Consider the following 24,070-nt stretch of genomic DNA (forward strand, 5'->3'; position numbering starts at 1 on the left):
AAGCCATCACTTGTGATTTTCAGCAATAGTTTTTCTGGCTGGTGAAAGGAAGCCAAGAATACCCAAGCCCACAGCTAACATATTGCCAGTTTACAATGCACTTGAAAACCCAACCAACTAACCCACCCACCAAAACAGAACACAAGTTGAACAATGGGTACTCTAGAAACCAATTTTCAGTACAGGTGACTTCTAATCTCCCATTCCTGAACAAAGTTACTGTTTTTCATTAGCTTCTCAATCTCCAACGCAACTGCCAATATAATAAACCCTTCTCAAGCAGGTTCTACACTAGAATTTGGAACAGAGGAGCTGCTGGTTGCACCTTTTAGCCAGGCACAATGGACAAATAATCATATTCATTCTTCTGAATCTCAGTATTTGAAATGGTACATTATGAGATACTTTTCAAAGTATGGTTGTGAAGGAGGACATTTAAAAAAAAAAAAATCAGAAAAACAGTATTCTAGGGAAAATTAAAAAATGAAAACCTGAGCTGCCTTTCCACAGCCCCATATGATAAGCCAAACAGTTTGCTGACTCACGGTAAGCAAAAAACAGCAGCTGTGGATGCATTAGTGCCCATTCATGTGCCTGACTGAAGACAAAGTGTGTTGTAAAATAAAAGGAATAAAACCAAGGGAATAAAAATAACCAGAAAGACGAGACTCCACCAATCGTGGCCTAGCCTGACAGATACCTATACAACTCATAGGTATTGGCTATTATAGCAAGGATTTTCAAAGAGGCCTCGAGAATTAGATACCTAACTCCCATGAAAACTGGGCACCAAACACCTTTTGGCCCCATTGAAAATGCCAGCCTGCAACTTTATACATCTAAACAAGAAAGTGAAAGCTGCTCACTCTTCCAAGCACAAGACTTTTGTTTTGAACAGTGAAATACAGGCAGTCTCACACTATAGGAGAGACTGTCCAGGCTTTGTAGCTGGGTGAAAGAGTTACAAGATCTATGTTCCTAAAAGTCACTTAAAGTGCAGTTCTATTTCAAAGATTGACACAACCTTATTCCGAGCTGCTCCCTGTTATGTTCCAAGTCCTATGTAACGACAAATAAGTTTTTACTAGTATTTATTCCTATTAAAAATAGAGGCAACACAGCTAAAAGAATTAGCTGGATTGCATTCAGGCTTGGTCTACATTACGTTAGGTCGACCTAATTATGTCAGTGTACATACCACAGCCTTGCTCCCACCGATGTAAATGCCGTAGTACACTGACATAACTCCACCTCCAGGAGACACCCAGGGCTTATTTCGGTGTATTTGGGGTGATGCAATGTCTCTGTAGACATTCTGTTACTTATACATACTGGCTGCCATTCTTGTCAATTTCACCGTTCCGCTGGCACCAGGCTTCTCAGCTCCCTGCTGGGAATGGTGCAACCAACTGGACACCAGATGTGGATCTCTCCGCTATTAGCCTGACTGTCCCCCCCAGGCTCTCAGCTCCTCACTGGAGCATGGCTGTACCCGACAGGGAGCTCCGCGCCCAGAGTCTGGTCAGCTGCCATGCTCCGGGTGGAGAGCTGAGAAGCCAGGTATGGCTGCCCTGTTCCCCACAGGGAGCCCAGCTCATGGCGGGATGCTGCGCACAGAACTGAGAGCCCCGGCTGTCAGCCCCCACAATGCTCTTCATAAGTGGGTGGAAACACTCCAAGTGAAGGTGCACACCACCGACAGAAGAAGGGCAGTGCGGACATGAACCACTGCAGTAATTACCACTATAGTGGCTGTAAATCGACCTAACATAGATCAACTTAAGTTTATAGTGTAGCCATGCCCTCTGTCTTACACAAAGGAACCAATATTCTACTTGATGGTCCAAATACCTCAATTAAATCTGCAACCCCAAAAATCTGCAGAATTATCATTTCTTGTGATTAGAGAGAGCAGGAAAGAATCTCTTTCAATTCCTTGGCTGAATTTGTAGGATTGTCAGTTTAAAAATAATTATTAGTGAGGCAGTGTAGTCTGGTGGAAAGAGCACTGGACTGGGACCCAAGAGATTCTAATCCCAACTCTACTGCTGGTCTGCTGGGTACTATTGGGCAAGCCACTTCAGCTCTGTGCCTCAATTTCACCAGCTGTAAAACAGGGATAATTATACTCACCTCTTTTGTAAAGTGGTTTGAGATCAAGTGACAAAGAGCACTATATTCCTATAAACTGAGAAAAATGATCTGGAACTAGATCGCTAGAAAGTTAACATGGAATCCCATTATGACTATCACCTTTTTAAGGAGAACAACATTTCGAGAACCCAGCCAACTATCCTTTTTTAGCATACGAGTGCTACAAAGGTGTTAAATTTAAACTTGCCAGAGCTAGACAATTTAGTGACATTCTCACTGAGAAACCTAAATGAGTTCAAGTGCTACTGCTCATAAAACGGCAAGTGTTTGCTTGAGAAAAAATACATACACTGCATCTACAGGTTAGTTTTTCCACCTAATTTATAATTAGGCATTACAGAACCAAAAACATAGTAACATACAAAGAAAAGCTAGTAGGTTTATTTTAGGCAATACCAGAGCTATCTTAAAAGGGATTTTATTAAAGTTCAACTAACCTTACCTTCTTAACATCTGACATAACTTTTTATTAGACTGCTTTGTTTCTGCTACTAAAAGTAATATTTCTTTGGTATGGTAAATTTTAATGATAAGGAACAAATTATCAACCCCATCAACAAGGGCAGGTCCAAACAAATAATTTTTCCTCCCTCTCAGCACACAATCCTTAATACTTTAGAATGTGGTCCAAGATCTCACCTATCCAAATCAAGTATCTGACCACCCACTGCCATTCTGTCAATGATTCCTCTGCAACCAAGTATTTAATTGATTAGTTTTTCCTTGTGGACTGAATTCATAACAGTATTTAGAGCAGCCTTTCAAAGTTCTGCTTTCCCAACAGACCCAGGGTGAATGAATTTTTTAAAAAACCCATCAAGATAGGGAAGAAAATTAGATCGTGCGCTTTGGTTTATAAACTTTCATGACAATTCTGATTTACAGAAAAAAGTGATGGAGCACAGACAATTTACTTCATTTGGAATTATCACTCAAAAACCATATTTGATTACAAGAGACTTCAAACTTTTATTCTTACAGTTGTTTGATGCTTAACTATTTGTCTGTCAATCATTTATCAGAAAAATGTTGGTAAAATTCTTGATTGTATAAAGTTGTTGTTTCTTTTTTTTTTTTTTAAATATGGCACTATTTCTACCTTATCCAGGTTTTGGAGGAAAGTAAATACACATTTTAAAAAAAGTCACCATTACCAAACAGTACGTTTTTGTTGTTCTTGAACAGCTTTTAAATCAAGTTTCCAGAATGTGGGAGAAAGAATTTAAGTTATGAAGTGCTGAGTAATTAATCCCTGCAGTGTTTGTTTGTTTTTTAAGAAAAAAATGCATGAAGAAGAGTTGATGATTTGCAAGGATGAGTCAGTTCACATGAGTTGGCTGTGAGTTTGATGGGTTTTAACATGTAGTTTAGGGAATAGAAGAAAAGAACTCAAATTTTTACTCTGTTTTTGAAACTTTTATGCACTCAGATGCTTAACTAGAAACAAACAGATCACACTATCAATAGCTGGAAAGAGCAGTAAGTCTAACTATTATGTAACTTCAGTAGTTTTGAGAGTGAACCTAGGTTGATGAAAGCCACACCTATGTTATACCGTTCATCAATCTGTGGACTGTGAGAAAAATCATTGAGAAAGGATTAGTTTACACTAGTTTATAGGAATATAAGCAAACTGCACACATCGGGAATATGAAAATATGGTGCCAACATTCTGTTCCATTTCATATATATAGTTTTATAATTACGTTAACACTGTTCAAAATCAGGCATTAATATGTTGAATGTGGCTAAGCTGTAATTGTGGGAACCAATAACAATTTTGAATTGTATGATTTATGCATTTAAAACGTTCCACCATAGTGTTCCATTAATAGCTTTTTTCCTTTGGGTGTTTTAAAGAGGAAGAGAAAAGTAATGCACAAATAGCTATCTTTTTATCATGCAGAACTCCAGAATAGGCTATACGTGTGGATGTACGCTTGTAAAAAGGCACTCCAGCAGCATTTTAAAATTGAGTACAGTATAACGTGCACGGCACATTATTTTAAAATATATGGCATCTTATTTTTAATCTATTGGAAATTACCAAACATATCAAACGCGCTTGAAAGAGGACAAGAAACACTCCATGGCAAGGCTGAAATTTAAAAAAGGAATCATGAGAGCACAGAAATACTTGAAATTTTTTTCTTTGGTTCGATAATTTAAATTGCCTTGTACTAACCTTACCAAGAGAAGATTTACCTGTGAGCTTAGGACAAACATGAAAAATTTCAGTCCTGAGGGTAATTTTTTGTAAGAGTTATAAGCACTTACATACAGGATCCTAAAATAAGAGTGCCTTGACAACTACAAACAATCTATAGAATATTTCTATGTATGTTTGGAGCATTTTAATATGTAAGTGGACTGTTTGCATACAAGTTAAAAAGAAAAAGCAGGCTGCATTTTTCTGCCACGGGACTGTAGTATTTACAAAATAATGCATGACTTGACATTTTGGGATTTTTGTGTATGCGTATGGAAACACTGAACCAACTACACTCAGAACCTTGAACATTGCCAACTTCAACCCTGGATTGCATGAAAGATTAACAGAGAGCATGAGCTCAGGAACACAAAGAAGCACATCAGTGAATGCCCAGTGAGCTTTAACTCTTCCAAGGTAAACTGCCTAAAAATGAAAACAGTAAAGTTGTTTAAGTTGGTTGATTCCAACATCTTTTATCATTCAAACACAGTTTAAGTCATACACTACAAATAGGAGGAGAGATTATTTAAGGAACAAAAGGCCCTTAAAATGACTTCCTCTTCCCCACCTCACCCACTTTTGCCCTCTTCCCTAGGACCTCTCCTAAAACGTCTCTTTTTAAAACAATCTAAGTGAAAAAGAACTAACAAAATTATCCCCTTGAATACAAGAACATTCTGGATTGTGCCTCTTCTGGAAGAGCAGTCAGCATGCTCCTATATCTGTGATAGTTTCTTCAAACAAAAGATGAAATATCTAGCCAAATAATTTACCTAGTCTGGAGTCAGCAGGTTTACAGCTATTCCTCATCCCTCAATATACTACAAATCTTTGTACAGTTGTGCAAGTTTAGTAGTAGACCCATTTCAAAAACGGTGAAGATATAGGCCCCAGTCCTTGGGTCAGGCCCACCTGTGCTCATCACAGAAACTAAAGGTGCTGGGAAAGAGAAAGGTGGCTATATTTCACCTTTACAGTCAACTAGGCTGCCTACAGCTTATTTGGGTTTTGATGCAAGTTAGAGCAGTCTGCGTGCTGCTCTATTCTATGCATGGCTATAATGGTCCCCAAGAGTCTGTTGTGGCATCCAGGGATCACCAGAGCACAAAAACACTCCAGACACATTCCCTCCTTGCTTAAATACACCCTACACGGGGGCTCTGTGTACACTGGCAATTAAACGATAAAACTTGTGTCTTTTAGAGGTGTTAAGAAAAAACAACATACCCCGAAAGACAAAAGTTTTGCCAACAAGTGCCAGTGTGAACAGCGCTTTATCGGCAGGAGCGCTCTCCTGCCGACAAAGCTAACCCCACTCGTCGGGGGTGGAAGTTTTTTGTCAGGAGACGAGCTGACAAACAGTGGCTACACTGCACGACTTTTAGCGGCATGGCTGTAGCAATACAGCCATGTTGCTAAAAGCTGTGTAATGTAGACAGTCTGGATCTTGCATGTACATTCTAATTCACCAAAGAGTGTCACGTTAAGTGTCATAAAAGCTGGTGTCACACTGGTTATCACTATCATTGTGAAATGCATGTATGAATGTTGTGTAAGGAGTTATTTATATACAAGGCTACGTTTTTGGTCACACATTTTTAGTAAAAGTCATGGACAGGTCATGGTCAATAAACCAACATTTATGGAAGCTCATGGCCCAACCCTGACAAACTGGGCAGCTGCGGGGAGTCCCCACCACCTGCCCTGGGCAGCTGCAGGACCCTCTGATGCCCCCCAGCTGAACAGCTGCAGGGGAGAGGGGCCTGGCTGAGAGCTCCAGCCCCAGGGCAGAAAACATCACGGAGGTCAATGGAGGTCACGGATTCCGTGACATAATCGTAGCCGTATTTGTATACACTGAAAATTATGTTCTGAAACATCTGTTGTCCAGGGACTGGCTACCAGTAAAAATGAAAAACAGGTTTTCTGTCGAGAAAAAATGTTTATATAACTGACTGTTTACATGTAAATTAAGTATTGTATGTTTCACAATGGGTCTCCTCCTACCAGTCTGAAACGAATGCTAATAAAGGACTATGGAAAAACTTCAGAGAGAAAAGTAATAGAAGAAGCAAACAGAGGAGGAAAGGCAGGAATATCAAAGGTTTCTCTGCTGTAATTGGGGGACAAAGACGACACCCTGTTATCCCTCACCTAGGAAGTAAGTGGACAGTGAATTTGCTTCATGAAAGTGGGATCTCAACCTACTTGGCTTGGTTGAAAACACTGGAGAGAACTTCAGGTGAGAATCTTCAGATAAGAGGATAACTTGATAGTTAAGTTTAGTTTCTAAAAAGCATGTTATGATTTTGTTTTCTGTGTAACCATTTGTATTCTTATAATGGTAACTTGAATCTTTGTTCTTTGATTATAAATTTATTCTTGTTTTCACTATAGATATATCTAAGTATTGTGGTGCTAAGCACAGTGGTGAAAGAAAGTTGAAGCTTACAAGCTCGTCTGTACTGTTTCTTTGGGAACAGCAGACCTGGTAATTCGATGAGTGTTAGCGGATAAGGGGCTGGACACATTGCAGGAAATGCTCTAAGGGTGGGAGTTAGTGTGTGCCTATCACACGCTACCTGTACAGACAGAGCAAGGCCTGTGGAGGCCTGGAAGTCAGTGCTTGTGCTGCCAGAGGCTGGTGGTTTCAGGGAACTGATCCACCACACCGCAAGCACAAACAAGACTTCCTCACACTAAGGGCAGTTGATGGTGAGGTGTCTCACAACCCTGGGTGCTGTCACACTGTTCTATTCCGGAACTCACTGTGCAGTAAACTTTTCTTAAAATGAACTTCAAAAATAAAGTCTCAAATGACTAAGGTGCTCGTTACAGATATACAGTTTAAGGTGAACTGAAAGGCTATTGTATCTGCCCACACAAGTTCAGACCCTCACCTTATTTCTATGTTTTTCCTGCAGCTACGGAGGACATCATTGTCCCTGCCCACACTAGCAACAGGACCCAGTGCATGTGTCAGCAACAGATGCAGCTGAACTGGTGTTCAAAACTATTTGGTCCTGTCTACACTTGAAATTAATCCATTTTTAGCACTGGTTCAACTACATCCATTGCTGACAGTGAGCATCGACAACAGGTTAATATGATTGTATAGCAAGAGCTGCTAATATCTGAAGTATTACAGGAGCTTCAGACCTTAAATCTTCTCAAATGTTAGCAGGGGCATTAACTATTGCAGAGATGAAATCCTGGCCCCACTGACGTCTATGGTAGCTTTTGCCATTGATTTCAATGGGGCCAGCATTTCACCCAAGGTCTTATCAGATAAAAGCAGGATCTAATTTTAACTAATTTGCTTAAGTATTTGCAATTTATGTATATATATTCTATAAATCACCTGAAGTCCAAAACTTGTGTTTATTTTTGGAAACTATTTCATTTCTCTATTAACTAGTTTATAACAATTCCAATTTTTAGACAGCTGTCTACTAGCAGAGAGTGCATCTCCATTAAAATATCACATTTTTAAAAAGTAGTCAATTTATATATCTATTGTACATGTATTTCATATATAGATCCAAGGAACGATATTTAATGATAAAAAGTCACGCACAAGTACATTGGTCTACCCAGATACTTATAATGAACCCATTACGATAGCACCTAAGCGAGGATTAGAAAATCCATTTGCAAGTGTAAAGCTTTTCATGGCAAGTGAGAGACCTAAACTAGTTCCTATACAGAATATAAGAACTCTGAAAAACAAATTTCCAGATGTAAAATGATGCAGAGTTATTTGTAGCCCACAAACAACGAAATGCTCAAAGCCACATAGGAGAAAAAAAGACATATTGCCTATTAATTTCAGCAAAAGATTTGTCTACATCCCTGAAATGGCTTTGAATATCTCAGCTCTAATGTCGAAAGTTGCAAAGTTTTGGCAAAAGAGTGAAATAAGACTAATCAGTTTCACAACTGCTATTCAGAACTCTGAGGTCAAGGGGGAAATGAAAAAATTGTCAGTTTCACACAGCTGCTGCTTAGGAAAGCAGCCAGAAGTAACAAAGCACACTGTAATTTTGCCTAGGTAAGAAAAGTCCAAAAATGAAGCCCGCGAGCAACGTAGCAAAGAGCCTACCCCACTGCAGCAGTCGGGAGGCTCTGGAGAGGCTAAGGGTATGTCTACACTGGACATGTTACAGCAGTATAGCTGCAGCTGTGCTGCTGCAGTGTAGACAAATATTACAGAGATGGAAGAGGTTTTTCCATTGCTGTAGTAAACCCAACTCTGAGGAGCAGTAGTTAGGTTGACAGAAGAATTCTTGTCAACCTAGCAGTTTCTACACCAGGGTTTAAGTCATCTTAATTACATTGCACAGGGAATTAAATTTTTCACAGCTCTGAAAGATGTAGTTAAGATGACCTAACTCTGTAGCATAGACAATCCCTAATAGGCAAAGCTGCCAGAGGAAGACTGTAATGAAAATTCTGGCCTAGTAGCCAGAAACTGATCTAAAAAAACAAAATCAAATTCCTGAGCAGGGCCCAAAGGGAATGCCTTGGTAGAAATTTCAACATCTTACCCCTTCCTAGTAGCAGCAAGAGATTGTGTTTCTAACCAGATTGTTGATTCTAGGTCTTGCTACTGGAGCTCCCATCTTGTCCTTTATATCCTTATCTGGCTAGGAAGTTATGACCTTCAGCCAGTAGGCAGCTGGTAAAATTTTCTACACAGTGGGCGTGTTCCAAAACACTTAGTTGCAAAGGCTTAGAACAGAAGGCTACTGCTTTGGTTGAAGTCATTATGGAGGTAAATTCAAGTTGCATACATTGAATGCTTCAGTGATGCACAAAAATTAAGCGCTTTTTAATAAGAGCATGAAACAAGCTCTAATGGGCAACGTTTCTTTGGTTTTTGTAGCTCGGTTAGTGTGGCAAAGTCTGTATCATTCACTGGCAGGAAAACTTCTACTCTACAGCTAGTTGCTTTACAGTTTAACTGTTAATATCCTATGACATGCAGCCACAGAACTTCAAGGTTCTCCTAAGCTAAATAGAATCAGGCCTGGTCCATACTTGGATGGAAGGTCTCCAAAGAAAGACTTAAGTATGAGGAAATGGTTTGCTCCAATAGGTGCCATTCTTCCCTATGAACCCAAGATGCAAAGGAACAAATTGATTTTCATTAGAATACAGAAAAAGACCCTAACAGCTCATGGTCGTTAGACAATACCATTGGAGAAACTACTGTATAATGGCACGAGCACATTCCCTCCCAGCTATGGCTGCATTTCACTGGCAGCATCCTTATCAATATAATTTTAAGTGCTAAGACTCTTTTTAGGATAAAGACATCAGGTGTACACACCCTAACTAAACTACACGCTGTACCCCTTTCTTTAGCCATGAGGACTGTCAGATGAAGGCTGTTACTATCCTTTTTCATCATCAACCTCCGCCTGACTGGTAACCCATGCAATATGCGTGTCAGTTCGAGGCCCAGTCTCCCGCTGTTAGCACCGCTCAGCTGGCTGGGCTCAGGCTCAGCTCACAGTATGAGAGCTAAAGCCACTCATCTCCTCTCGCCGACGGGACTACAGAGGCAAGCGCTGAGGACTCGCTGCCCGTGGGCGAGTCGGCCCCAGCGGCTCGTGACGCGGCTGGTAGCAGCGCTAACCCTACTACAGCGGGCGATACTCTGGCCAGGGCAGGCAGCGCACACGGTAACACAGCGGGGCGCTGCTTCGTCACCCGGCAGGGCTCTGGCTTGGCTAGGAGGCCCCCGCACTGCGGCTGGGCTCGGCTGAGGGAGAGCGCTGCCAACCTCGGCCTCTCCCCACGGGAGCGGGACGGCTGTGGCTCCCCAGGCCTCGGAAACTCAGTCGGGAGCAGGAAGCTGCGCGGCCTCGCCCACCTCCCCCCCCCGTCGCTGCTACCGGCGCGGCCTCCCGGGCCCGCCCCCCTCACCTGCCGCACGTTGCTGGTCTCGGATACCGCAAACTCCTCCTTCTCTTTGGGGGTTTTCACGGTGACTTTGATGATCCGCGGCTCCGAGGAGGCGGCGCCTCCCGGGGCGGGGGAGTCCGGGGGGCTGCGGGCCCCGGGGGGGTTCTCTCCGCTCTCGGCCATGGCGGGGGAGGGGGCCGCTTACTCGAGGTCTCTCTCGCTCTCGCCGCGCGGGCACGCTACGTAAACCCGGCCCCTCACCGCCGCTGCCTCTCGCGCGCCGACACCGGGAAACACTCGCAACACTCACTCCCGGAGAGTTAAACGGAAACAACCCATCTCAGGCGCGGCGCGCACTGATGACGTTGCGAATGAGGGAAGTTACTAGAAAGGGATGTTGTCTGGCCTGGCGTGGAGCACACAGGTCAGCCTAGCGCGCATGTGCAACGGGTGTTGCGCAGTATCGACTTGCTGTCAGTGCGCAAGCATAATACCGACCGAAGGCTCTAGCTTAGCCGCCATGAGACTCCTTCCGGTTTGCATGCATAACCAGTGCGCCTGCGCATGTCACCTGACCGGCTAGAGCGATGGTGCGTGCGCTTTGCCTAGTGCGCATGTGCGGCCTTTTGCCTTCCGCTTGAGCGTCTGAGAGCGAGTCCTCAGTAGTTCCCGACCGTCTTGGTTCGAACCCAGGAGAGTCCCCCCGTTCCTAGTGCTCCGCTGTCACCGGGTGGGGACGGAGGGACCCTGGTGCCCGCAGGCCACTCCCAGCGCAGCACGTGCAGTGTTCACGGTGCCCAGGACTGACTCGTTCATTGCTGAGGCTTCTGAAGCAGCCAGGCGACCTAGTTTCACTCTGCAACTTGCATAGTGCACAGCAAGGGGCCACATGATAGCTGCGCTCCAGACCGTGTGGGTAGGCCTCATGCCCGACTAGGGCACAAGTAAGGTTAAGCACCAAGTACAGCCCACCCGCCCCAATGAGTGAAAATCTGCGTCCCCTTTATGTAGAGGAGCTAGGTCATGGTGTCATGCATCTCACCTGACATGCATGTTGCAGCTTTGTCACAGCACCCGCCCCATTCCCTGTCATAACTGGTACATTGTCTGGGGTGCGTGACAGCCAGGGTCTCATAGCCTAGGGGGTGGACGTAGTGCTCTTTTCATCCCAGCTCCCACTGCCATAGATCAGTCATTTTCAACTATTTTTCATTTGCAGACCCCTCATAAATTTCAAATGGAGGGAAATCTTAGACAGTCTGTGGACCCCCCAGTTGAAAACCACTGCTCTGTCATAACTACCACCTTTCGCAGAGCCTTTAGATATAATCTGTGGACCTCCAGGGTCCATGGACCACAGATTGAAAACCATTGTTCTAGTGATACGTGAGAGGTTGCGAAAGATCCAGCCAGATCTGCTTAGTATAGAGCACAGGTATACAATCTAGCACACTCAATGTCATATCTACTTTGCCACAGTGCTTTCCAGAACACCTGCCAAGTTATCTGCTTGGTTATGCTGTCTGTAACCTTTAGACTTCACGCTGCTCCTAACCCCAGGAATAGAATCCTAGGAAATTGTTACCCACCATTGTATTGCTGTCTCATAGGCATAAACAGCTGTATAACCCATTGGTAAAGTTGGTCACATCCCCTCCTCCAGTTGGCCTGTATACAATATAATACCCTAGTTTCCCTGTTACCCCTACTGGAAGAGATGTGTAACCTATAGATGAAGATTCTGGGTTCAAATCTTGTTAATGACCCAGGTAGAGCTGTCAGTCAGCACAATTTGCGGGATGGCAAAACTAGACAAATAGTATGGCAGGATTATGGAATTTACATCACTACACTCCCACAAATTAGTCACATACCCAGAAAAAGATCAGAGTGAAGGGCAAATCCTGTTCCCTGCCTCTGCTACTCCTGTGGTGTCTTGCCAGCAAAATTGGTGCAGGCCTGCATAACAGCAGAATTACAGGGTGCTTGTTCCTTGTGTGGTATGGAGTGGCAGTGACCCCCTATGCTCTAATGCAAAGGAACAGGATAAGAGGAGGATCTGCTGCTATATAGGAATTTCTGCACACATTTAAAGTGTGCTAAAGCCAGAGGATTAATGCAGTCCCAGCTCCCCAACCACTCCAAGGCTGGCAGTGAGGATTCCTTCACCCCCTTCCTTGTGGGGATTTCCTTAGAGCTCAACTACTTTGTCCACTCAGCTGCCAATCCTGGAATCTTTACTCAGGATCCTCTGTTACAAACATTCACCATTTTAAAAGGCTGCAGAACTATAACAGAAGCATCCACAGCAATACCATTGTTAAGGTATAGGAGGAATTGTGTGGTAACATAGCTATAGCACTTCCTCTGTTACCAGTCTCTGAAAAGAAAGCAAGCAGGTCTGTTTAGGCAGACTGTGCTAGGAAATACGTAGTAAAGGCAGTGAACTGTGCATCCTGGAAACATGGTCAGAAGGAAGAGATGTGGATCTCCACCCAAGAGAGGCAACGGCAAGGGAGCTGACAGCCTGAGAATGGGTGCCCTTGCTGGAGCGTGGGGGTGAAGGGTGGAAATACAGATGCCGTTCGCTCCAAATTGTAACAATTCCAGCAGTCTTGAAACAGCATTTTATACAGAAATCAAGCATCAGATTGGGGAGCAGAATTTCATTTGCAGTCCACAGGTTAGAGATATACGAGTTGAGGTAACCCAGGAGCTAGTCTATGTTTTACATATATTTGAATCCCAGCTACAAAGTGTTTGTACAATTGGAGGTGTCACAAAATAACGTATTCTTACAAATATTAAGAATTACACAATTCCACATTGTTTGGAACAGCCCTTTTATAAATTTTCCATTTGAATGAAGCAGATCACTAATTCCTTGATTCAATGAGAACATTTAAGAAAATGGGAACAAGTAATTTACTGCAGCCTCATTGTGGAGAATGACTTACTAATGCACTAGAGAGGGTCCTCATCATAGAATTAGTCAAGTGTGTGGGAAAAGTTTGTCAAGAAATTAAGGTTTCTTGATCCATCTACTCCTTTCAGTCCAGATGATAAGGAAGAGTCAGTTTGTCGAGTTTCAACATCTTTCTTTTCTTGCCATTTTCTCAGGAGACAAGAAAACAAATGTATTTGTTCAGAGACATTAAACTACACTGGCGTGAACCCATTTCACACCTTTGCAGCATATGAGAACCAGAAAGCGAAACTAACCGTAAACACAGGATTTTTACAACTGTTCTAGTTTCTGTCCCCTACAAGCTAGGTATGCACTGTAGCCAGGAGGTATAATTCCCAAGTTGGGTAAATGTACACACACTAGCTTTGCTCAAGCTGACATGCTAAAAATAGTAAGGCGGTCATGGCAGCACTGTCTAGCCTTCTGAGCACATAACCAGGATCTCAAAACAGGATTGTATTTGGGTGGCAAGTGAGAGCTGTTGTGGCACATTGCTATTTTTAGTATGTCAGATAGAGGAGAGCTAGCATGTGTATATCTACCCAAACTGAGAATTACACCTCCCAGATGCAGTATAGATATTAGTAAGGGGAAGTAGATTTTTTTTTTTAATTTAAGAATATCTTGACGATGTTCTTTCAACTCGCACTCCCCTTCTCCATTTTGCTCTTTTCCTTCTTGCCCTGCCCCTCACCTGCTCCTTGTCCTTTCCCTTTTCTCCCTTTCTCAGCTAGTTTTGCTGCAATTTTTGACTACAAGTGTTTGTGCAAAGATTTTAAATAGTTTTTGTTAATAAATAAAACAATATATTAAAATCAGTTTAACAAGATACATTGTTTGAATTATGTTAGGATATTGCTGCTCTTTGGTTGCACTGGTAAATGCCAGGTTGATGGTCGAGTATTCCAGCCACCAAACAAGCAGTGATACACTCCCTAAAGTGTCCTGTCTGTGTTTATAAAATAGCTAACAATTAGGAGAAAAGGAATTTTTAAAATTGTATATAAAATGCATTACATCGCTTATAAATAGTCCCAAAGGAAAACAAAACATAACTAAAAATTACTTCTTCTAACTGATTTTAATTAAAAGCATTTTTCAGATTTATGTCTCAGGTAGCAAGTGTTTTACCCATTTCTTCACCTGCTCCTTTTCCTTTTCTGTCTTTCCCTTTCTGATTAAGACTTTTGAACTTAAATTTAATTTTAAAGTTGAATCAGAAGTTCTAAACTATGTTAAATTCTCAGTGCTGCCTAGTAAATTATAGATTCAGAATTACACCAGTTTAACTTTAAATCGGTTTGAAAGCCAGTTTAGTTGAACAGATACAAACTCCTGTGTAGACACTCTGAATTCAATTTAAGTAGTGTTAAATTTCAACAAAACCCTTTAAAGTAAGAGTGGAAGGTGTGACATATTTCTACACATAAGGAGCAAAATATATCCAGCCAGGTCAGTCCTCCCTTACTGATCTAAATTACCATAGGAACTGCAAATTCTGCAACTGTTGTGTTAATGCACATTCTTGATAGGATGCTCGACTTTTATGTTAACTGATTACTTCACTTGTTATTAATTACTCCAGGACCAGTTCGCTTTTTCCTCACACAACAGTCCTGTGCAACCACTGATTTCAAAGGGGCTTTGAGTTTCAAATTGAAGTCAAGCTTGCAAAGAATATATATGTGTATAGGACCCCACCAGTGCAGTAGCTGAGTAATTCCTAAACAATGAACTTGTCCTTGCAACACCCCTGTGAGGTAGGGAAGTATCTTCCTGAGCTACGGAGATGAAGTGACTTGCACAAGATTGGAGTTGGCAGCTAAACCCAGACCAGAGTCCCAGTCCAGTGCTTTAGGTCCCTAGCTCCTATTGAAAAGGCAATGGGAGTTAGGCACCTGTGATTTATATCTTTGAAAATCTCTCATGTAACGACCCAGTCTGTTTACAGAGTTTAAATCAATAAGCATTTACAGCTACAAGCTGTAGTTGTGCATGTTTGGGGAAAGGAAATGAGGAGTATTTCATGGCACTAGAATAAGTTAATATTAATGGAGATTTGGTCCCATTGTGATGCAGAGCCCTGGTTATACTCCAACATGTTGGTCTTACTAAAGGCTTGGTTTAGGTACTGTAAAATCAAATATTTAATATGCTTTTTTATTGAAAATAAACGTTCAGCAGCCATGTTCTTGGTTTCAATAAGAGTCTCTCACTGACATATTTACAGACAGAGATGAATAGTATTATGGAGACACTTTCCCCAGGGCACTTGTATTCTAACAAGAGCTAAACAACATTGATAATTCAATGTCAAAAAAAAAAAAAAAAAAAACATTAATGTGGAGTTAAGGTTGCTTGGTGGTATGTTGTTCCTCTTGCAGAATGCTGAATTGATCAAAACTCAAACTTCTGAAAACCAGGAAATGCAGTTAAGGTTACCTATGCAAACTTAACTTTGCCCTCTTTCAGCAATTCCCCAATACACTCCATTGACACACACATGCCTTTACCCTGCCAACCCTAGAGTTGCTGAAATGTACGAGCTATTCACCTTTTACAACCATTCACTCTCCCCCACAGGATTCCATCTAACATTATTAAGGGACGCAAACAAAAAATCCAAGACTACAGTAACGTGAACTAGAAACCTTTTAGTTCGTGCCCACAGTGTCCACATGGGGAAGTTATAGCACAGTACTTCGGTGCAAACTGCTATCCATATCCCTGTAGTCTGAACATAACCCTCAGTCATTACTACCTCTGTCTCAGTTTTACAGTACAAGGCAGCAGAAGAAAACCAAGGGAGGCTGTAACTTGAGAAGCCCTCAGCCGAATGATCCCAAATTTGGATCACTAATGCTACTCCCGCACTCTTATGGGGCACATCAAATTTCAAAGCAATTGGATTAACTGTTCAAAGTTTAGAGAACTTACAAGAGTAGAGCTTTACAACATATAAAATGGCAGGAATGGAAACTCTCTAGTCACCTTTCTGTATTGGGGCATGCACAGTGTAAAATTGTACATTTTCTTACATACCATTCTGGGTCACCCAAAGATTTAGTGAGTGCCAACCACTATCTTGGATAAAACTTGACAGACAGACTATTTTCACCCTAGCTCATCGATCATTTGATCACTAGCTTTGGGCAAAAAACCCACCTAGAAACCTTTTTTAAAATGCCTTTTTATTTTCTGGGGCTTATATCTGTGGAAATCATGTCTCAAACAACTCCAAATTTGGGTCACTAATCCTATACTGCATCCTTCTAAAACACATTTAATTTCAAAAGAAATCCAACTAAGCTTGTCAATTTTAGAGGAATTAGAAATGTTGATCTTTAAATAGATGTAATGATGCAACCTATTCTAAAAAAGCAAGAATTTAGACACACAAATGAAAGAGTAAATTTTATTAACTGATGAAAAACTAATTATGGCATTAACAGCAACAATGTTTGAGCTCTGCTGAAACAGTTCTCTACTTTTTTTCTTTAAACTAACAAAGTGCAACAAATTAACTATTTAGAATGTCAGTCAAACTAGTAATTGTTAGCTTCTTTCCAAAAAACTGCATAGCTTTGCAGTGTACAACAAATATATACATTTCTGCAAAACCCTGAAGCACAAGATTTGATTTTTTGCTTTCAACTTGATGGCAAGTATAATCACCTGCATTGGTCAGATTCTGAGTTTCTTTTCCCTTTTCTCCCACCCTGTAGAGGAAAAGTGAAATAGTAAACTAAAAAATACATTTGACATATTTGAATATTTAGTAAGAGATACATACGGGTATAAAGACATGCACGTCAGTTAAGCCAATTATTTTTCGATAGTTTAAATCTTGAATTGTATAGCATTTCACATACACAACTGAACCCTTATTATCTGAGCACCAACTGTGCTGTACAAAATAGATGAAGATAGTTCTTGCCTCAGGGAACTCACAAATGAAGAGAAAGATTGAGAACACACATCTGATCAAAGCAAAGAATATTAAAAACACTTTTGGTAGAATTATTGAAAGGATTCACAGACAAAGTGTGTTTTAAGGCAATACTCAAATTAAGAGGTGGTATGCAGTGTGGGGCACAGGTCACTGCTGGTGTGAACTAAAGTAAATGGTGGAGGCTTGGTAACAAAGTCTTTAAATCAAGAACTGAGGACTTCAATTAACTCAGCCAGAGGTTATGGGCCTATTATGGGAGAGGCTGGATGACGTTCTGTGGCCTACAATGTACAAGAGGTCAGACTAGAGCAGAGGTGGGCAAACTATGGCCCGTGGGACCCTCCTGGCCGGCCCCCATAGCTCCTGCCCCGGGAGGCTCACCCCCGGCCCCTCCCCTGATGTTCCCCCTCCCCCGCAGCTTCAGCTCACTCCGCTGCTGGCACAATGCTCTGGGTGGTGGGGCTGCGAGCTCCTGGGGCAGCGTAGCCGCAGAGCTGGGGCTTGACCCGGTGCTCTGTGCTGCGTGGTGGCATGGCTGGCCCCAGCCAGGCGGCACGGCTGCCTGTCCTGGTGCTCTGGGCGGCATGGCTGTAGCGCCGCCAGCCACCAGTGCTCCAGGCAGCACAGTAAGGTGACAGGGAGCAGGGGGGATTGGATAGAGGGCAGGGGAGTTCGGGGTGGTGGTCAGAGGTGTGGATAGGGGTCGGGGCAGTCAGAGGGCGGGGAACAGGGGGGGTGAATGGAGGCAGAGGTTTCCAAGGGGGCAGTCAAGAAGGAGAGGGGGGGTTGGATGGGGTGGCGGGGGGCAGTCAGGGGCAGGGGTTCTGGGGGCAGTCAGGGGACAGGGAGAAGGGATGGTTGGATGGGGCAAGGGTCCCCGGGGGGGCAGTCAGGAATGAGAGGAGGGATTGCATGGGGCAGCGGGGGGCAGTCAGGGGCAGGGGTTCCAGGGATGGTCAGGGAGAAGGGGTGGCTGGATGGGGCAGGAGTCCCGGGGGGGCCATCAGAGGGCGAGAAGCAGGAGGGGTCAGATAGGGGCGGGGCCTGGCTGTTTGGGGAGGCACAGCCTCCACTAACTGGTCCTCCATAGAAGTTTGGAAACCTGATGCGGCCCACAGGCCAAAAAGTTTGTCCACCCCTGGATTAGAGGATCCTGATGCTCTCTTCTGGCCATAAAATTTAAGAGTCTTTTGGTTCACAAATATGAGAGGGAGCTCATACAGGTAAGGGAGGTCATGGAAGACAGTGCAAAGACAAAACTAGGAGAAGGGGTCCTTTGATGGACAACCTAAGAGAATTATAGGAAGGAATAAAAGTAGAAATGGTGATGATGTAATTGTGCTGTGTCCTTAAACAGAGGACAAGCTTGAACTTTGCACAAAGAGGCAGCAAAGGGGATTAAATGAGGAAGGAGATAATAGGAGTGGAGGAAAGGGAAAATTTTAAAAGCAGAATTTGAATAGACAGGGAGGGAAGAGAAGAGGGCACTACAATAATCAAGACAAAGATGAGGATTTTTGTAGGAATAAAAGATGGATTTTGGAGATCTTGAAGAAATGAAAAATTAGCAACAGCATGGATATTAGAGAAAAGATAAATGCAGCAGTAAAGTTGTAAGTCTGAGTGACGGAATATGATGGAGTTTGATGGTAATAGGAGGGTTTGTTTTTGTTTTGCTTGATTGGTTTTTAAGGTTAGTGGTGTGGCATGCTGGATGTTAAGATACAGCTGGAAGTGCGAGAGTGAACAGAGTGAGATGTCAAGGTGTGCATGTACACATTTGGGAACTATTACTGTAAAAATAATTTATGCTTTAAGAGTGGATGAGATCACTCCTGGGAAATGCACAGGGAAAAGCAGGTGAAATTGAGGATAGAGAATCGTGGAATATCAGCGAGGGAAGATGATGAAGCAATGAGAAAGGTTAAATCTGTTGCTTTGTCAGAAAGAGTAATTAGATTAGAATGCAATGAGGTATTGTCGTGGGATGAACATGCAGTACTCCAGCATAAACAAACAACAACAGGTTATAGCTCGAAACAAGAGAGCTTACTGTTTACACCTAAGTCTATGCAGCTACTTGAAAACTTTCTATTTTAACTTACAACTGATTAGCTTTCCCTATAACTAAGGATATGATTTAGTCACGGAAGTCATAGATTCCATGATTTTAACAAACCTTCGGGACTCCTTCAGCTTCAGTCCCCCGGGTGATCAGCCCTCTCACTCCCCCGGTTATTTTTAGTAAAAGTCACAGGCAGGTCCTGGGCTTCTGTTAATTTTTGTTTATTGACTGTGACCTGTCCGTGACTTTTACTAAAAATAACTGACAAAATCTTAAGCTTACCTATAACTGAAGCAATATTTTCTTTCAGCATTGTTTTAAGTCTTTTTTCAAGGGAAATACTTACCATACAGAAACAAGCATAGCATCTTATTGCTGTGAAATCAAATAATTTCACTATTTTGAAGATGCTCATAATTGAATAAGTATAAAAGTATGTAAGTGTGAAAATTCAGCTTACATTAAAACAATGTCAAACATTTTTTCCATGTCTTGTATTTCGCTACCAAATTTTGCTCTATTGCTTAGCCAGATCTATTGCTTAAAAAACACAGATCAGTAAATGCACTCTTCTACATATTAAAAGCAAAATGAAAATCTATTTCATTTATCTCATTTGAAAGGTTTGCCACGGGTGGGAGAAAAAGCCAATAATCAATCTACTAAGACTTGCACTTGGCTTCAGGTTATCTGTCCCAGATAACAAGAAAAATATACAGTAACTCCTCACTTAAAAGTCGTCTGGTTAACGTTGTTGCGTTGTTATGTTGCTGATCAATTAGGGAACATGCTCGTTTAAAGTTGTGCAATGCTCCCTTCTAACATCATTTGGCAGCCGCCTGCTTTGTCCACTGCTTGCAGGAAGAGCAGCCCGTTTTCGAACCAGGGTGGACACAGGAGAGGGCTCAGGACGGAGGGAGCTTGCTGGCAGCAGCTGCAGTCTCAGCAAGCTAATCTAATTAACAAGGCAAAATGCGCATCTCTCTCTCTCTCACACAGGGTGTGTGTCTCTGTCTGCGATACTGTCTCCCCTCCCTCCATTCCTGCTGCCTTATAGAGTGTGAGAGTTAACCCTTTAGGGCTCAGCCAATTGCTAGTTCATCATATAGCAGTAAGGCATTCCTGGGAAATATCCCACCCTCTGACTCCTCCACCTCAACCAAGCTTCACAATCATCATCACTGTATACCAGTATTAAATTGCTTGTTTAAAATTTAGAGAGAGAGAGAGAGAGAGAGAGAGAGAGAGTGTGTCTCTCTCTCTCTCTATTCATTCCCTGGAACCTAACCCCCTCATTTACATTAATTCTTATGGGGAAATTGGATTCGCTTAACATCGTTTTGCTTAAAGTTGCATTTTTCAGGAACATAACTACAACGTTAAGTGAGGAGTTACTCTATAAAAATCAAGTTACTAGTTTAGATGTAGTCTTATATTCAAAATGTTAAGAGTATATAGAAGCAACAAAGTTGTGCAATCTTGTTTACCTGTATAATTCAAGTACACCTCTACCCCAATATAACGCTGTCCTCGGGAGCCAAAAAAATCTTACCGCGTTATAGGTGAAACCGCATTATATCGAACTTGCTTTGATCCACCGGAGTGTGCAGCCCCGCCCCCCCCGGAGCGCTGCTTTACTACGTTATATTCGAATTCATGTTATATCGGGTCGCGTTATATCGGGGTAGAGGTGTACGTTTTGAGGCACAAAATGGAAGACTAAATCCATTCAGCCACTCAAGTAAATGCATAACTATGCTTCATTTTTTGTTACTGTTTTTCTAAAAAGTCCATTATATTTTTAAAATCGCCTAGGTAGTACTAACTTTAGCAAATACACAGATACATTACCTTCAAAGCAACTATTCAAAAGTCAAGATTCTCTTGTATCTACGTTTCCATATACCATTAGAATTATACTAGACATAGGTGAATTTATTTCTAGAGACAATATAAAAATAAATACCTGATATTTTGTTAGTTCTGCTTGTAATAATTTCACTTTAGATCTTTCTTGTTCTAATGCAGCATGAAGTGTAGTCACCTACAACAATTTTTTAAAAGCGTTACAGAATTATCTTAATCTCCCAACACACTGCAAACATTTCTGTTGCAGTTCAACAGCCTAAATATTTTTGTTTATTTTATATAATATATATACACATTAGTGTTGCTGGGAAGAGAAGTAAATATTTACTTTATTCAAGAAAGTGATTATTCTCAAAATTATCAACATTTGATGTACCACACAAAGTACAGTAGTATTCCCTACGTCTCTTAGTTCCCTAGTGCCACTTTATGTGTTTGCCTGAGTAATGTAATATGAAAAGTGAGTTTTCTTTCAGATTTTAGCCATTGCATTATATTTTATTTTATGTCAGTGTACTGTAATTGATGTAATATAATGCAACACAATTGATTCCATTACCTCACTCTTAAGAAGTGATTATCTCAGCATTCATAATTAATGGAAACTGAATTATACTATTTCGTGTCATTCTATGACATTGCATAAATGAACTACTGGATCAAGTTTAAGATTTTAATTAAAAATTACTGCAAAGCTAAAACAAATACAGAAATATCTTGTGTGCTCCCTATACTATGTTCATATAATAAATGTTAATGCTTCACCTTGAAAATCTGCTGACTCTTCTGCAGTAGAAATCTCTGAATGCACAAATGCCATTTAAAAAGGGAGCTGGATCTTATATACTCTATGTCCATTAACACAAAGAATCCAGAGAGAGGGGAATTCTGCACTTATTTCTGTACTTATACCCATTTTCAGTTTGGCTTTGCTGTTTGCCTTCATATACTATTTTTAAAAATATTCACAAGGGTTTTTTTTTTTTTTATAAAAAAAACTTACCTGTAAGGTCAACTCATTCTTGATACTCTGAGATTCATCAACCTGTAGAAGTATTTCTGCTTTGTCTTTCACTTAAAAAACAAAACAAGAACATTAGGCTGTCTCTATCCTTACAAGACTTTATATATAACCGCAGTTGGGGTACTGCTGGATCCATTTTTTTGCTACCCTTAGGATATTTTCTCAGTCATCATTGAAGGCAGGATCAACAATAGAGGTTGCCTGGAGCCAACAATTTATTACCATTTCCAGTAGCAGCAGCCTGTGAATATGGGAAGCTTTTTAGGCCTTTTAGGAAACTTTCACTGCCTGCACCTGTATGGGATCCCACAGACATCACAGAGACTCACTATAGACCTGCGAGGCTTTCTGGTTATGGATGGAGCTTGAGATTGTAAGCTTTCCAGAGCCATGTCTTAATTCAATGTGAAAACCTTGGCTAAAGTTTTAAATACATAGCAAAATTAAGGTGTGCTGAACCTACACACTTGGTTACTTTCTTTGAAGTTGTGGATAATATAGAATAGTGCTATCATTATAAACCTTTACTGTACATGTGCAAATTGGGATTTTCAAGGCTCAATTCTACCACATTCAAGCTAGTTTTTACCAAAAGACAAAATTAATTTTTCTTCAGTAACTGTTCCATCAAATTAATCTTTCTGCCTCAGCTATTTCAGCAAGAGATCTAGTAAAAGAGGTAACAAGATTATTATTTTATAATAGGACATAGTTTCCACATAGGGTTGCCAATTTTCTACTCGCACAAAACTGAATACCCTTTCCTTGCCCCACCTCTCCTCTGAGGCCCTGTCCCCCGTTCACTCTATCCCCCTCTTCCTGTTGCTCGCTCTCCCCACCATAACTCACTCACTCATTTTCACTGGGCTGGCTCAGGGGGTTGGGATGAGGGCTCCAGCTGGGGGTGCAGCCAGAAAAGAGGCGTTCAGAGTGCAGGAGAGGGCTCCAGGCTGAGGCAGATGGTTGGGATGCAGGAGGGTTAAGTGCTCTGGCTGGGGGTGTGGGCTCTGGGGTGGGGCCAGTGATGTGGGCTTTGGGATACAGGAGGGGGCTCCGGGCTAGGGATGGAGCCGAGGGGTTCGAAGCATGGGAGAGGGCTCTGGGCTGGGGGGTGTGGGTTATTGGGTGGGACCAGAAATGGAGGGGTTCAGGGTGCGGGGGGGACCTCCGGGATGGGGCAGGGTGTGTGAAAGTTCCGTCTGAGGGTGAAGACTCTGGGGTGGGGCTGGGGATGAGGGATTTGGGGTGTAGGAGGATGCTCCGGGCTGGGACCAAAGGATTCAGAGGGCGGGAGGGGGGTCAGGGTCAGGGGTTGGGACACAAGAAGGGGTCAGGGGTGCAGGCTCTGGGCGGCGCTTACCTCAAGCAGCTCCTGGAAGCAGCAGCAGCATGTCTCTCCCTCCAGCTCCTACGTGGAGGTGCGGCCAGGCAGCTCTGCGCGCAGCCCCATCTGCAGGCACCGCCCCCACAGCTCCCATTGGCTATGGTTCCCGGCCAATGAAAGCTGCAGAGCCGATGCTTGGGGTGGGGGCATCATGTGGCCGCCTCTACATGTAGGAGCTGGAGGGGAGACATGCTGCTCCTTCCGGGAGCCGTGCGGAGCCACAGCAGACAGAGAGCCTGCCTTAGCCCTGCTGCACCACCGACCAGACTTTTAACAGCCCGGTCAGCAGTGCTGACCGGAGCCCCCAGGGTCCCTTTTCGACCGGGCATTCCGGTTGAAAAACAGACACCTGGCAACCTTGTTTCCACACTCCTCCAAAATTGGCTGAATCAATACTTTTTTCACCAAAAATATTTCACCCTGACCTAGACACCAGAAATTTTCAGTAAATTATGAGTGACTAAGAATTGGGGGTTGGAATGGAAATACTTGGGCAACTTTAACTATAGTGTCACTAGTGAGCCTGTTATAG

General features: G+C 42.5%; 2 protein-coding genes across 7 annotated transcripts in view; both read right to left on the reverse strand.

The window, feature by feature from the left end:
- UBQLN1 (ubiquilin 1) overlaps positions 1 to 10,713 on the reverse strand; it is a 36,370-nt gene extending 25,657 nt beyond the window's left edge. Inside the window, exon 1 of one of the 2 annotated variants that reach the window (XM_054032750.1) lies at positions 10,298 to 10,713. In XM_054032750.1, the coding sequence (XP_053888725.1) occupies positions 10,298 to 10,459 (162 nt within the window). In that variant the 5' untranslated portion in view covers positions 10,460 to 10,713. The remainder of the gene's footprint in view (positions 1 to 10,297) is intronic. The other variant, XM_054032749.1, reaches the window with a different exon arrangement.
- Positions 10,714 to 16,645: 5,932 nt separating this feature from the next.
- GKAP1 (G kinase anchoring protein 1) overlaps positions 16,646 to 24,070 on the reverse strand; it is a 45,264-nt gene continuing 37,839 nt past the window's right edge. For all 5 annotated transcript variants that reach the window (XM_054032755.1, XM_054032754.1, XM_054032753.1 and 2 more), the window contains 3 exons: positions 22,134 to 22,204; positions 21,228 to 21,305; positions 16,646 to 16,963 (listed from right to left, as the gene is read on the reverse strand). In XM_054032755.1, coding sequence (XP_053888730.1) covers positions 16,916 to 16,963; positions 21,228 to 21,305; positions 22,134 to 22,204 — 197 coding nt within the window. In that variant the 3' untranslated portion in view covers positions 16,646 to 16,915. The remainder of the gene's footprint in view (positions 16,964 to 21,227; positions 21,306 to 22,133; positions 22,205 to 24,070) is intronic.

The sequence above is a fragment of the Malaclemys terrapin genome, chromosome 6, assembly GCF_027887155.1.
Source record: "Malaclemys terrapin pileata isolate rMalTer1 chromosome 6, rMalTer1.hap1, whole genome shotgun sequence".
NCBI classification, from domain to species: Eukaryota; Metazoa; Chordata; order Testudines; family Emydidae; genus Malaclemys; species Malaclemys terrapin.